This window comes from Mobula hypostoma, chromosome 5, assembly GCF_963921235.1.
Source record: "Mobula hypostoma chromosome 5, sMobHyp1.1, whole genome shotgun sequence".
Classification (NCBI taxonomy): Eukaryota; Metazoa; Chordata; class Chondrichthyes; order Myliobatiformes; family Myliobatidae; genus Mobula; species Mobula hypostoma.
This window is the reverse complement of record NC_086101.1, coordinates 90,459,591-90,475,115: the sequence shown is the minus strand read 5'-3', so window position 1 is coordinate 90,475,115 and position 15,525 is coordinate 90,459,591. Positions and strand designations below refer to the sequence as shown.

Below are 15,525 nucleotides of genomic sequence, written 5' to 3'. Positions count from 1 at the left end.
TTTTGCATAAGGGGTCATGAACCTTAAATACAAATTATTCATTTGCCACCTAGCATAACAGTTGCGTTTCTTTGAGGAAGCATTGAGTACTCTCCTCAAAGAAGTGCAACATGGAATTGACTCCTGGGGGTCTCTGGCTCAAGACTGTTCTAAATGGAAATGAAGCATCTGGGATAATGTTGAGATATTTAAACCCATGCATTGACAAGATCCGGAAGCCTCATGTAACCGACACCTCTGCAGAAATTATTCATCCTTCTATTCTATCAAGCACTACTTGCCCATGAGTGAAAGGGTCTGTGGCGGCTTACACTACCTTCCCAGAACCCACAAAACTAGAAGTGTTTTCTGAAAAGGTATAAAGTAGTTTGAGTGGCTTATAGTCTTTATATATCTTTAAAGAGAATAAACATAAGAAGATATGATTTGGCAACAGGCCACTCAGACTTTTGAGCCTTGTCTGCCATACAGTAGGGTCTCATTTTATATGTGTCCCCAACTCTGAATTCCTTACACTCATCAATCCTTGAATCAGGAATCTCCACTCAGAAAGGTAGCTATTCATCAGTGCTGGCTTTCTTAGGAGATGATCATATTTGACCAATCTGATTGAACTTTTTGAAACTAACAGATGTATCAATGAGTACAGTGTGGTTGGTATAGTTTTCATGGACTTCAGTAAGGTTGAAACAAGGTTCCACATAGAAACAGGTCCAAAAGATTAGAGCCCATTAGATCCATAGCAACTTGGAAATTTGGGTCCAAAATACACTAGCACAGGTCGGGAAATCGGAGTTTGAAGTTCAATTCTGACACAGGCTGTAAAGAGTTTGTGTATTCCCCTCCATGACCATGTGGATCTCCTCCAGGTGCTCCAGTTTTCCCCCACCTTCCAAAGATATACCAGATAGTATGTTAATTGGTCATTGTAAATTGTCCTATGATAAGGCTAGGGTTAAACTGGTGGTTTGCTGGGCAGTGCGGCTCGTTGTGCCAGAAGAACCAGTTCTGAGCTGTGTCTCTAAATGAGTTAATAGACAAGTGATTGCCTCACTAATAGGCAGTAGAGGATGGTGGCGGGGGGTACTGTGGGGATCAGTGGAATATTCCAGTTTCAATTCTGTTTTGTGACTATATTGCTCCCCAATAAAGGTCGTGCTTGGAGCACCTTAGGCCCTATGCTTTGAAAGGTTTCACCTAAACTTGCCTGGCTAACCATTTCCGACTGTATTTCAAGTTCTTTGCCCAAGCTTTTGATTATCTGCCTTAATTTCTCCATGTTAGACTTGGTGCCACAATTTGTTTGATAAGGCTGCTGAGTCAGCATTGAGGTTTTAGATTTAGATATTTCTCTATTTATAGAACATCTATTCGATATTTTGATATCTCTGACCAAGGGTATGTTTTCATCTGCTTTCAAAGATCATTCACTCATTTTCATTTTCACTTTTGTACATTATAACTAAATCTTGACTGCATTTTTTGGTGATCATTCTGTAGCATGAACTTTAAAAGCAACTCAGACATTATACATATTAGACTATGTCTGTATAATTACTAGTCCAGTATATAGCTCTGTACTGTATCAATCATTTGATAGCATAGGTGTAGTCCATTGGTTACGTTGACAAATTGTGACAGCACATGTAGCAATTTCTCTGGTCTGCTTGCACTAAAGAAAATGTTGATAATATGATGTGCACTAGCCACAAACTGTGTCTCTTCTCCTAAACTTAACCTCAATGATGAAGGTTAGCATGCTGGAAGCCTTCTTCACCACTTTGAGCGACTGCTTTCAGTGAACTATGCACTTGTACTTGCAGGCTGCTCTGTTTCATAACATTCCTCAATCGCCTTGCCATTCTGTATATTATATATTACTATATATGATGGTTGGCTGTCCAAAATGCATCACCTCACAATTACTCAAGTAGAAATCCAGCTGCCATCCCTTAGCCCATCTCCATAAATAATCAAGATTTTTTTGTATTTCATTGTAAATGGCTTCACTATTAACAAGACCACTAATTTAGTATGCAAACAACAGGAATTCTGTAGAATCTGGAAATTCAAGCAACACACATCAAAGTTGTTGGTGAACGCAGCAGGCCAGGCAGCATCTCTAGGAAGAGGTACAGTCGACATTTCAGGCCGAGACCCTTCGTCAGGACTAACTGAAGGAGGAGTTAGTAAGAGATTTGAAAGTGGGAGGGGGAGCGGGAGATCCAAAATGATAGGAGAAGACAGGAGGGGGAGGGATGGAGCCAAGAGCTGGACAGGTGATTGGCAAAGGGGATCTGAGAGGATCATGGGACAGGAGGTCCGGGGAGAAAGACAAAGTGTGGGGGAACCAGAAGATGGGCAAGGGGTATAGTCAGAGGGACAGAGGGAGAAAAAGGAGAGAGAGAGAAAGAATGTGTGTATAAAAATAAATAACGGATGGGGTACGAGGGGGAGGTGGGGCATTAGCGGAAGTTAGAGAAGTCGATGTTCATGCCATCAGGTTGGAGGCTGCCCAGACAGAATATAAGGTGTTGTTCCTCCAACCTGAGTGTGGCTTCATCTTTACAGTAGAGGAGGCTGTGGATAGACATGTCAGAATGGGAGTGGGAAGTGGAATTAAAATGTGTGGCCACTGGGAGATCCTGATTTCTCTGGCGGACAGAGCGTAGGTGTTCAGCAAAGCGGTCTCCCAGTCTGCGTCGGGTCTCGCCAATATATAGAAGGCCACATCGGGAGCACCGGACGCAGTATATCACCCCAGCCGACTCACAGGTGAAGTGTCTCCTCACCTGGAAGGACTGTTTGGGGCCCTGAATGGTGGTAAGGGAGGAAGTGTAAGGGCATGTGTAGCACTTGTTCCGCTTACAAGGATAAGTGCCGGGAGGGAGATCAGTGGGGAGGGATGGGGGGGATGAATGGACAAGGGAGTCGCGTAGGGAGCGATCCCTGAGGAAAGCCGGGGGGGGGGGAAGATGTTCTTATTGGTGGGATCCCATTGGAGGTGGGGGAAGTTACGGAGAATAATATGTTGGACCCGGAGGCTGGTGGGGTGGTAGGTGAGGACCAGGGGAACCCTATTCCTAGTGGGGTGGCCGGAGGATGGAGTGAGAGCAGATGTACGTGAAATGGAGGAGATGCGTTTGAGAGCAGAGTTGATAGTGGAGGAAGGGAAGCCCCTTTCTTTAAAAAAGGAAGACATCTCCCTTGTCTTGGAATGAAAAGCCTCATCCTACATCCTAATTTAGTATCATCAGCAAATTTGCTGATGGTGCCATGCACCATACGTTCATATCCAAATTATTTATATACACAATGAATAACAGAAAATCCAGCACTGCACATGTCACAGGCCTTCAGTCAGAGTCAACCTTCAACCATCACCCTCTGCTTCCTATCATCAAGCCAATTGTGAGTCTACCTTGCTAGCTGCTCTAAATCTCAAAAAATGTAACTTTCGATATCAGCCTTCATGTCAAAGGCCTTACTAAACTCTGTGTAGAAGACATACACAGATCTAATTTTAGCTATCTCTTGAAAAGATTTATCAGATTTGACCTCCAAAGCATAAAACCGAGCTAACTATTCCTGAACAGGCCTTGACATGGTCCATATCCCTCCATTCTCTGCATATTCATGTATCTTAGAACCTCTTAAGAGTCTCCATCATATTTGCTTCCACTACCACCCTGGTAGCACATTCCAGACAACCCACTAATCTCTGTATATTAAAATAAAATGCCCCACACATCTTTTTTGAGCTTTCTCACTTTCAACTTAAATACGTGCCTGCAGGTTTTTTGACTTTATATGCTGGAGGTAATCATCCACAACTCTTTGTAGAGTAACACAGCTGCTGTCTCACAGTGACTTGGCTGAATGCTGACCTCCAGTGCACTCTGGGTGGAGTTTGGACTTCCTTTCTGTCATGTGACTTTCCCCCAGGTGCTTTGGTTTCTCCAAAAATTTGTGACATGGTAAGTTAATTGGCAAGTTTTAATTGTTGTTAGTTCATGGGTAACTGATAGTACCAGGGAGAACTGAGGGTAATAGGGAAGTATTTAGTTAGGGAATGCGATTGTTCTCTGAGCTGACTTAGACATAAAAGGACAAGTACTTTCATTCCATGTCACAAAGAAATTGGATTCAGGATTCATTAACCTCTTAGCGAGAAATGTTTCCAAACCAAAGTAGCAGACCCTTTGGCTTGAGACTGTGTCCCCATATTCTAGAAATTCCAGGCAATTGAAACACCTTTTTGATACCATGTTGACAAGCCATTTCCAAATTTGAAGGAGTTAACCTCTCACTGTTCAGAATCCCTGTGATTATAAGCCCACTCTACTCTTAACTTCTTCATGGGTCAGCCCTCACAACCAGGAATCCTTTTAGTAAAGATGAAGTCCACTGGCTTGAAATCTTGAATTGTCCTGAATGTTGAGGAGACTTGATAGAACTTACACAGACAACCTCATAATAAATTGGCCATCTAGCCCATTGAGTCTGCTCCGCCATTCAATCATGGCTGATCCTTTTTTTTCTCCTCCTCAACCCCAGTTCCCAGCCTTCTCCCCGTATCCTTTGATGCCATACCCAATCAAGAACCTATCAATCTCGGCCTTAAATACACCCAGTGACCTGGCCTCCACAGCTGCATGTGGAAACAAATTCCATAAATTCACCACCCTTTGGCTAAAGAAGTTTCTCCACATCTCTGTTTTCAAAGTGCATCCTTCTATCTTGAGGCTGTACCCTCTTGTCCTAGTCTCTCCCACCATGGAAAACATCCTTTCCACATTTACTCTATCTAAGCCTTTCAACATTCGAAAGGTTTCAATGAGATCCCCCCTCATCCTTCTGAATTCCAGCATGAGGGGGGGATCTCATTGGGACCCAGAGACATCAAACGTTCTGTGTATGATAACCCTTTCATTGCTGGGAAAAGAAAGTGAATAAGATGGGAAAGGGAAATATCAGAATCAGAGCGAGGAAACAAAAGAATTTTGAGGTCATTTTTCATCAGCCAGCACAGTTTATTCAATATTTAATATATTATAAGTGCTTGAATGAACATTTACATTGAAGTGCAGTCTGGATTCAGTTCATAAACCATATGTGGTATATTATTGTTATAAAGAGATAAGACTGAAGACTGGACTCTTGCTGGCAATGAGCATTTCTACACTGCAAAAGTAACCTTAGTGGGTACCTCTCAATATCTCTTCAGAGACCGATGCCTGTGAAAGATACGCGTTAATTGAAAGTTACTTTAATCTAGTTCAATTTGAAAGACTTATCCTTCACCTCTGTAAAAGTAAATTGAAGCTTATCAGCTCATCTTGACCTACACTGAAAATAATTAAAACTACTAATAAAGGTGATTGCTGAGGAAACCAAGGTCAATGATAACATCCCTATTTATGTTCACTGTAATTCTTTCCTCATTTATTCAGAAATATTTCAAAATTCAGCATGTCATGTGCTATATAATTTGCATTATTAAATTAATGTTTTAGATGAATATCATTAGTTTTTTTGAGATTGAAGTGAATGAAGACCAAAAATATGGGGAATTGTCAGAGGAATCTGGTGAGTAAGTTCTGCTGATTGCAATATGTGAGAAAAATAGATAGCTCTGTGTAACAGAGAGCTGGAACGATCATGCTTGATGTTTGGCTTCCTTTAAGTGAAAGAATGAAGATATGATAGTGGGTGAATAACACAGAGCTTCTTAAATACCTTTTGGGGGTCAGGAAGGATCAATGTTTAGCTGTCCCAGCTGGAATTAATTGGATTGATTGGAATCCATCATAGGTTGGATGGTTCACCAAGTGCAAAACGTGGATTGATGGATCATCTAACCTTATTCTTTTCCATAATTTATGTTCTTTCATCCCTTAATCTGACGTACTATCACATCCATTTTAACTTTTCTCATCACTCTTAACTAAAAACCTTACAAAAGTTCATTACTGCAAACTCAGTCTCAACACATGGATAGGCAAAGTCCCATCTTTTATATAGGATGTGATGTCAAATAAAAGAAGATTTGAAATGTTTTTTTTCAGGTTCAGTGATACAAAGTATTGGTTTTGTATATTCTTCAGCTCAAGGGGTTTACATCTTAAGACTAAAGGCAGGACATTTATTTTAGATTAGATTATGAGGACACGCATTCCTCTTTTATTGTCATTTAGTAATGCATGCATTAAGAAATGATACAATGTTTTTCCAGAATGATATCACAGAAACACATGACAAACCGACTTAAAAACTAACAAAACCACATAATTATAACATATAGTTACAACAGTGCAAAGCAATACCGTAATTTGATAGGAACAGACCATGACACAGTAAAAGTCTCAAAGTATCTCGAAAGTCCTATCATCTCATGCAGACGGTAAACCTCCAGTGCTGCAAACTTGCCAGTGCAGCATACTGGAAGTATCCAACCACAGTCCGACTCCGAGTCCGTCTGAAAACTTCAAGCCTCCGACCAGCTCTCTGACACTCAGCGCCATCTCTGCCGAGCGCTTCGACCCCGGCCCCGGCAACAGGCAATAGGCAAAGCTGAGGATTTGGGGCCTTCCCCTCTGGAGATTCTCAATCGCACAGTAGCAGCTGCAGTGAAGCGGGCATTTCAGAAGTTCCTCCAGGTGTTCCTCCGTGCTTCTCACGGCTGTCTCCATCAAATCCAGATTGTGCACGGTCCCCTAGTTAACACATACAATATTCATTTGGAACGGCCACGCGCGCTGCATCACGCCGCCATCTTCTCCTCCCTCCCTTTTTGTAATAGATGGTGAAATGTTTGCTCCAGATTTATAGTCCTCCTCTGTTACATGCATCGAGACTAAAACCACATCATACTGCAGATCAGGTGACATACTCAAAGTAAAGTAAATTTATTATCGAAGTGTGTATTTGTCACCATGTACCACCCTGAGATTCATTTTCTTGAAGATGTTCGCTGTATAACAAAGAGATACAATATCCTGTGATGGACTGTGTTGCATCTATCTCTTTTTGTAAGCTTTTCTGTTCTTGGTGTTTCCATACCAGGCTGTGATGCAATGAGTCAGGATACTCCCCACTGTGCATCCAGAGCATGTCAAAGTTTTAGATCACACGCCAAATCTGCGCAAACTTCTAAGAACGTGGAGGTGCTGCTATGTCCTCTTTATAGTGGCACTTAACTACTGAGCCCATGACAGATCCTCTGATATGAAAACAGCAAGGAATTTAAAGTTACAGACCCTCTCCACCTCTGATCCCATGACTCATGGATTCCTGTTTTCTTCCTCCCATAGTCAATAATCAGCTTTATGGCTTCTTTTTTAAAGATGAAACTATAAAATTAGGACAATGGACCTGAATGTAATTTGAACACACCTCCTAAAAAAACAGCAATTTGTATCCTTTCTTTCCAGGGGGAACTTGTCATGAATATGGGTGGCAATCAGGTCCCTGGACTGGCAATGAGCGCAGTGTGTGGTGTGTCCGATCAGATGGTGTAAATGTGACAGGTAAAGGACATATCTAACTCTTCATTCTATAGACTTCTGCACTTAATGTTAGCTTTGAAGTAGTTGTTAACCTTTTTCAAAATCTGCTTGCTGTATCCCTCAGAATAAATTACCATATAGGATTCTTCTGGAGTGAGTTGTAACTTAAATGCAGAAAGATTTCTTTCCAGTTTTGGCATTTAAGTTGGTACTTGCCTTGAAATGTCTGAACTGCGGAGATATGTAGACTCAAGGTTGGTATTCGGTTAAGAAAACTCTGTGAGATATGCTTTGCCCAGAGAGGAGATGGGAGTCACCAGAGAATCCTACCCAATAAGCACCTTTGCAGCAAGATACATCGCATCTATGATATTACATGGCCCTACCCTTCCTGAAATTGACTTGTATTATTATTTTTCATTAATTTTGTTACACAATAATATTTAACAGCAGACATAACTCTTTCTTCATCCTCGAATCTGAATGATAATCATGATTGGTTACTTGTTTTTTGTAACATAAATCTGCATTGACACTTTCTGAATACCTCTTTATCCTCTCCTGCCTGTCTTCCAATAATACCATTGCTATTACCCTCTGCTCTGGAACATCTTGGCTGTCACACAGGAGGCAAATTCCTCGAACACTGGTCTTCTGCTCAAGAAGGCAGGTATATGGAGGAATTTAAGGTGAGGGGTTATATGTGAGGCAGGGTTTAAGGATCAGCACAACATTGTGGGCTGAAGGGCCTGTACTGTGCTGTACTATTCTATGTTCTATGTTCTAAGATACTGCCATTTCTCTTTGTCTCGTAATCATCATTTAAGTGGTGTATCCTGACCTAGATTGCTGTTATTTGGCTCATCCCTTAATGTAGTGCCATCTCTGTCATCTGCATTCTACAAAAGAAAAGGTGTGGTTTACTTACAATTGGCCAAATGGATTTCAACAAGCAATCTGCTGGATGAACTCAGTGGGTTAAACCCAATCTGTGGAGGAAAGGAATTGTCAAAGTTTTGGATCAAAAGCCTGCATAAGGAACCGAAAGTGCTGACATTTCCTTTCTGCCCACAGATGCTAGTCAACCTGCTAAGTTCTTGCAGTAGATTGATTGTTTGTCCGTATGTCAGCTTCTGCAGTCTCTTGTATCTCTTTAACTATATAATGGCCCATACTTCCTCACCCTTTGCTCACACTGTCCATGGTGTACCCCAGAGTTCTAATCTTCTCCTTCTCCTTATTGCAATGCTATCATACGTGTGAATTCACCTTTTAGCAGCTTCTAATATCCATTTTCACTTAGAACAAGCGGCACTAGAAAGCTAAAAAATATTCTCTTCTTCATTATAGCCAAAAATGACGCCTTCCTTTTGCTTAAGCATGTGCCTGGAATTCATGTACTTTCTGTCTGGCACTGAGATACAGCACAGTGATTTTGTGTTTAATTTAATGACTTCAGTTTCTTATCATCATATCTAATTTGAAATCTTGGGTTTTTACCAATACCGTAGGACCAGCATCAACTGTTCCTCAGTTAGGAAATTTATTTGTAAAAGGCCAAGAAGATTTCAGTTGGTGTCTTTACTTTCCATTTCATATCCTTCTCTATTAGAGAAGTACTGTAAATCAATATTTATCCTCAGTGCACTTGTTCTTATTCTTACCAAATCTCCCATCACACGTGTCCTCACAAAGCTCCATTTTCTCCTCAGGATTTTCTCATTAGTTTAAGGTTGAAATATGAGTGTTTGCATGACTTGCTGCAGAATCTCACCTTGAAGCAATAATCATTCCTTTCCTTCCACAGAAGCTGCCTGAACCAATGAGTCTCTCTAGCAGCGTTATTTTTTCGCCTGCTTCCTGAAGGCTCAATGCTTTTAAGCTGTAGAACTCTGTTTCTTCAGCACTAGCTTACCACTTGTTTCTGTGTACTATCACCATTGAGTGCTCTTCTAATTACTTTGCTTCATACTCTGAAATGTCCTTCCTCTGCATCACTCCATATACTCAAATAAATAAAAATCTTACTGGCCATCTTTACTTTCCTCCAATGCATTCAATTCCTACACTGTTCTCCATGATTCACACATCAAGCTATTTATTTCAGGATTAAAGAAGCAGAAGTTTTTATTTGAGCCCATCTGTTGGTGACCCAATAGGTTAGCTGCCCCAAACCAGCTTAACACTAACTAAATCCTAAAACAGATACAAAGATGTTCTAATAATTCCTTTAACCATGTTCATCCAGCTTGTTTGGTACCTTATTTCATTTACTTTCATTTTGCTTCCAGTTTTATAATCATTGACAGTATTATGCAGAAGTCTAAGGCGCATATATTCAGCTGTGGTACCTAAGACTTTTGCATTGCACTGTAGTAACTTTATGTATTGCACTGTATTGCTGCTGACAAAAAAAAACGTAAGATACGTGAATGATGATAAAACTGATTCTGATATGGACTGAGAGTAGGAAGGGGGCAGGGAGAGGGGTACCATGGTTGCAAAAAGGGTAACGGAGGGGGGAGGGAGTGAGAAGCAACAGAGAGACCTTATGTAATAATCAATAAACCAATTGTTTGGAATTAAATGAACTTGCCTGGTGTCTCAGGGCTGGCTCCTGCCAGATTTAGAAACGTACTCTCCACTCCACCTTGACAAATACAGCACTGTGCAAAGGTCTTGGGCACCCTAGCTATATATAGGTGCTTAAGATTTAAGACCGTATGTCACAGTGTTTGGCTCCAAAACTTGTTAAAATATACCATATCTGCTTGAGCCTTGTGGCTTCAAATGAACAAGTTGGAGAGTAAAAGAGAGTGCAATAGTTTTACTAGATAAATTCATGCTGATCGTGGGGAAGTAAAGGTAATGCATGAACATGCTAATTATTCAGCACTTATTTCCTGTGGAATTCAGGTGAAGGGCCAAAAAGCCAATGATAAAGGGATTCTAAGCTGTTCATTTCTTTGGAAATTAAACACCGTCAGGATGCATGAGGATATTAAAAATGCCCTTGGTTCCTTTCCCAAAACATTTTAAATTGATATAATATATGGCATGGAGCATCAATCAGAATATCTTCATATTAAAAATGTAACATTATTTATTATGGTGCCCACATTCATAATTCAAACTTGTAAAACCTGTAACTTGGGTATTTTCCCATATTATTCAATTTAGCATGACTTTAGTAGTGTTAATAAGCATTGCAATATAAAAGCATACATATTTGATATTTTCCCGTCTCTGGTATTAATGAGGCTCATAAATTTGTAATGTCTGTGTTAAATTCAGGAGGTTGTTCTCTTCTGAACCAGCCAACTGCCACCAGACACTGCAATCCATCCTGCTCTAAACCATACTCCTTCTGTACACAGGTAAGAATTGGGAGAAAATTCCCTGTTCTCTCTAAGTATTTACCATGTAATGGCTATTGACTGGAACTGAACAATCTGGCTGACCTGTGCTTTTATGTTCCGATTGTAAAATAAATGCTGAAGCGCCAGTTTTAATTACCTTCATAAAAATGCAATGGATGCAATGGATTTCCTTATGAAGTGATTGATCTATGACAAAACGGCAATAAGACTTTTCCCTGACCCACAGGTACAAGTGTAATGAACGTGAGATGCTTTATCTGCAACTTAACCTGTCAGTGTGGTGTGCAATTCAGTTGCAAAGGGCTTGCATCAAGCCATTTGCTGGGTTTTAACCTGCAATATTGTGGGGTCAAATCCTAGTGTAGGAACTAAGGGTATAGTGATAGCTAACCTCCTACACTAGCATCCAAGACCTGGATTGTTTATTGATCGGAAAGCATGAGTTTGAATCCCAGCAAGACTTGCTTCACTAGAGTACTGTGAAATGTTTAATATCCACTTCATTGTCAGCCTTGATTTATCTCTCATGGCTCTAGAAAAGGACTAACCCTATGACCTAAGTAGAGCAGAAATTAAACCAAAGTTGACACGTTCACTTGCAAAAAAACCGTCAAGTGTTTAATGTTCACAGCTTTATTATTTCCCCTTTTTCCCATAAATTGTGTCATCTGTTATGCAAAGCCAAATCATTCTGCTACGTTTTCATAATATGTAGGATTTGCTGGTCAGGAGAAGGAGAAAGTAATTTACAGGTAAGCTACTAGGGTCCTTTTCAGAACTGCTTTAACTCTGGTGAAGAGCCCCAAAACTACTCTGATGTTTTGTGAGCTGTAGTATTGCAGAAGAATTAAAGGAAAACCATATAGATAAGAGATAGCTGAGTAAAGTGGAACTTACCAATCTGGGATATAAGAAACACAATTATGTAAATAGGTTATAATTATAATTTATTGCTTCATTTATATTATTAAAGAGCTACTTTATACATGACATTTTCTGAACATTTTGTTTCAGATCTTTCTTTCAGTTTTACTGCAGATTGGATTTTTGAATAATAAAGGCAATAGAAAAAGGCCAATATAAAACAAGCTTCCTCAAAATGACTAGAGCTGGCCAATGAATAAGAAGTGACATGTAGTCATTAAGATTGTTTACACTATAAACAGACTTCTACTGCCACCTGGTGATACCATACTGTAGGTGTGGTTCCATTCAGACAGTGGAAACAGAAACACTTTTATTTTCATAATATTTTCAGTTTCAATATTTCTCAGTTACAAAGCTGAATAACATTAAATCGTGTCAGTTATTGTGAAATGTTTGCAGCACACACAGAAAGCCAGAGGAACTCAACAGGCCAGGCAGCATACATGGAAAAGAGGAAACAGTGGATTTTCGGGCCGGGACCCTTCAACAGGACCCCTGAATCTGCAGATTTTCTCGTCATTATGAAATGTTTCTTAGTTGAGGGTAGTACAGTGCAGGGAGTAGCAAAGTGGCGCAGCAGTTAGTGCTGCGGAGGCCTGGATCTGAACCTGTCTTCAAAGCAAGTTTACATTCTGACCACATAGGTTTCCTCTAGGTACTCAAAGGCACATTGCCAAGTTAAATAGAAGTTTTAAAATACCCCATAATGGTAATTAAAAATCAGATATTTATGCAAGTAGTTGATAGGTATGTGCGAGAGTGAAATAACGAAAGGAAAAGGGAAAATGGGATTTCTCCTGAGGGATTTTCTGTCTGGACTCATAACAGTTCAGTACGGCATCTGCTCTGCATGCGATCAAAAGAAACTGTAGAGAGCTGTGAACACATCTCAACACATCACAAGAACCAACATCCCTTCTATGGACTCTGTTGTTGAGTGAATGAAATCACCAGAGAGAGAGAGTTACTGGTAGATACAAAACAGCTCCTTTATTCAACAAAACAAGGTGCAGCAGGCATTGAACAACAGGAATTCTGCAGATGCTGGAAATTCAAGCAACACACATAGAAGTTGCTGGTGAACGCAGCATCTCTAGGAAGAGGTGCAGTCAACGTTTCAGGCCGAGACCCTTCGTCAGGACTCCAGGCATTGGGCATTGAGATGCTTTCAGGGGAAAGGTCTGCTGGCCCAGTGTGGAGCTCGATATTTATTTGCTAAACACAAAGGGCAATTCATATTTACAAAGTATAGACAATGCTTTCTTTTGAAGCTACATACAAAACTTCACACCTTCTGATTACATCCATCCCACCAGCACCAGCAGTATCTGGACTGGTATTCAGGAATCCATTATTCCAATCTGAATCCACAATACATTTATTTGGTATTTTATGTGCTTAACATGAAAGACAATCTATATTTACAAAGTATAGTTAATGCTCTCTTTGAAACTACATGCAAACCTCACACCTTCTGGTTTACATCCATCCCACAGGCATTCACATCTTTTAGGGAATGCATTATTACAAATGGCCTGGGATTCTGGTGTTCACAGCTTTTAGGAACAGAAGACTGGTGGCCAATCCATTTGCTAAGTGTAAATGACCTAAATCCAAAAATTACTCTAATAGACTCTGTCTATACTTCTTGCTGCCTCAGTAAAGCAACCAGCTCTTTATTCTGCATTGTTATTGTTTTACCTTATTCTAGCTCAATTCACTGTGTAACAATTTGATATGTGCAAACAGTTGGCAAGACAAATTTTTCACTGTATTTTAATACATGTGACAATAATTAATAAATACCAGTACCAAAATAGTCCACATTGGCCTGGATTTTCCTGGCACTCACTCATGCATCTATAAACCTATAGGCACTATCTCATTATATTTCTTTTGCACGTTGTAGTCATTTTTTGTAATTTATAGTAATCTTTATGTCCTGCTTTGTACTGCCACCCCAAATCAACAAGCTTCATGACAAACAGTATGTTCGTGACAATAAACCTGATTCTGTTTCTGAATAGTTTTCAGATTTCTGTATGACCACTTGAGCATCAGAGCCTCAGTTATCAGATCTCCCGTTGCTCTTCTGATTATGGTCTGACTCACCACCCTGCATGGAGTCCATGAGAAAAGACCAAGTTACAGCAATTTAGTTGCACTTACACTGGGGGATTCAAGCAAATATCCTGCATCATGTTGGGTTTTGCATACAGGAAGCTTCCTTTTTCACCTCAATTCCAGCTGTTCAGGACTTTGGTAACCACTATACCATTCAACTTTTAAATTGTTTGAATATTTATTCCTCTCTTCTCCATTTTAAGTATCTTATATTCTTTGTCTTTGGCCTACATGTTGCTGGAAATCCCCAGCAGTTCTACATGGAACTAATAGCATTTCTCGGCACATCGACAATCCTTTCTAGGAATTGCCTGCAAAATCGAAAGCCTCAAACTTGCTAGCCAAAATCCACAGCCTTCACCTGGCTGTACTCCATCACTGGCTCTAAAGGCATCAAGGACATAGATTTGGCTATGCTTGCTATGAGTGAACTCCTTGAATCTCCAGCATGTTAGAACTGGCACAAAATCAACCAGCCTAGTGACTTCACCTGGGACCATATTGTTTTGGGGGATGAAAGGAATGGAAAAGTCAATTTAACTGCTTTTGTTAGTTTTATAAGTTTTATTTGCTTCTATATTTAAATTTTCAATATACTTGAATTAATTATTTCCCTTTAGATTTCATAAGTCTTTCTGAATATCAATGTCAATGTTATCTGTCACGGGTCTCCAGAATAGTTGTTATGGATGGGGCTTGTCTGACTAGATCAGGCCACTGCTCAGAACCTGAGTAGCTTCAGGTAACATTGCAGGTTTGCCTGAGGTAAGTTCAGACAAGACGTAGCTTTGAACATTTAAGTACAAAGAGACAGCGGGTGGTAACGTCTGCTCTCAAATTCTCAAACAAAATTGAAATTTCTATAGTTTTGGAAGTTTTAGAAGATATCTGTATTTTTTTGAATGTCTGAAAGATTCATATACGATCAGAATATTTTTCCAGTTTGTTTTAGTTGAAAAGGAAGATGGATAAATAGCTGGAAGGAAAGAAGTTGCAGGTCTGTGGGAAGAGGCAGAGGCTGTCAGACAAGTTAGTCTAGTCTATTATTTGGAGCTATAGTAGTATGGACTTGCCAAACTACAGTAAATGGCTCCCGCCTAAATTACGATCTTGTGTCCGCTAGGATCAGTTCTGGCTCTGCCAGGAGATGTGGATTAGCTGGCCTTCAGTATTATTTTTCTTCCTTTTTATATGATGAGCACTGAATATGGGCAATATTATTTTGACATCTTCATAGGTTGATTCTCTCCAGTAGTTTTCTGGCAGATTTTTCTATCTTTGCAGAATGAACATTTTTAATATTCACTTAACATCCCACTTGCTCACTTCTGAATTTGCCAACCTTCAATGGCTCTTCTCAGTGCTACAAGAAGCTCAAAACCTGACATTGCCTCATGCAGCTGCCATCTAACAGGATTGCATGGGCCAGCATGTTTTTGACCTCTGCATTTGGATTTAACACTGAGTCTCGGAATAATTCCAAGATTAGGGGCTGGCTATATTTTGTCATTAAACCTTTTTCCTTTACTCCAGCAAGGCTGCTGCTGTAAATTGCTTTACCATATTTATTTGAATGGTTCACGAAC

General features: G+C 40.1%; 1 protein-coding gene across 1 annotated transcript in view; it reads left to right on the top strand.

Moving 5' to 3' along the window:
- The window catches only part of thsd7ba (thrombospondin, type I, domain containing 7Ba), a 1,092,806-nt gene that overhangs the window by 1,035,842 nt on the left and 41,439 nt on the right, over positions 1-15,525 (top strand). The window contains exons 24-25 of the mRNA XM_063047545.1: positions 7,434-7,529; positions 10,803-10,885. Of these exons, the coding sequence (XP_062903615.1) occupies positions 7,434-7,529; positions 10,803-10,885 (179 nt within the window). The remainder of the gene's footprint in view (positions 1-7,433; positions 7,530-10,802; positions 10,886-15,525) is intronic.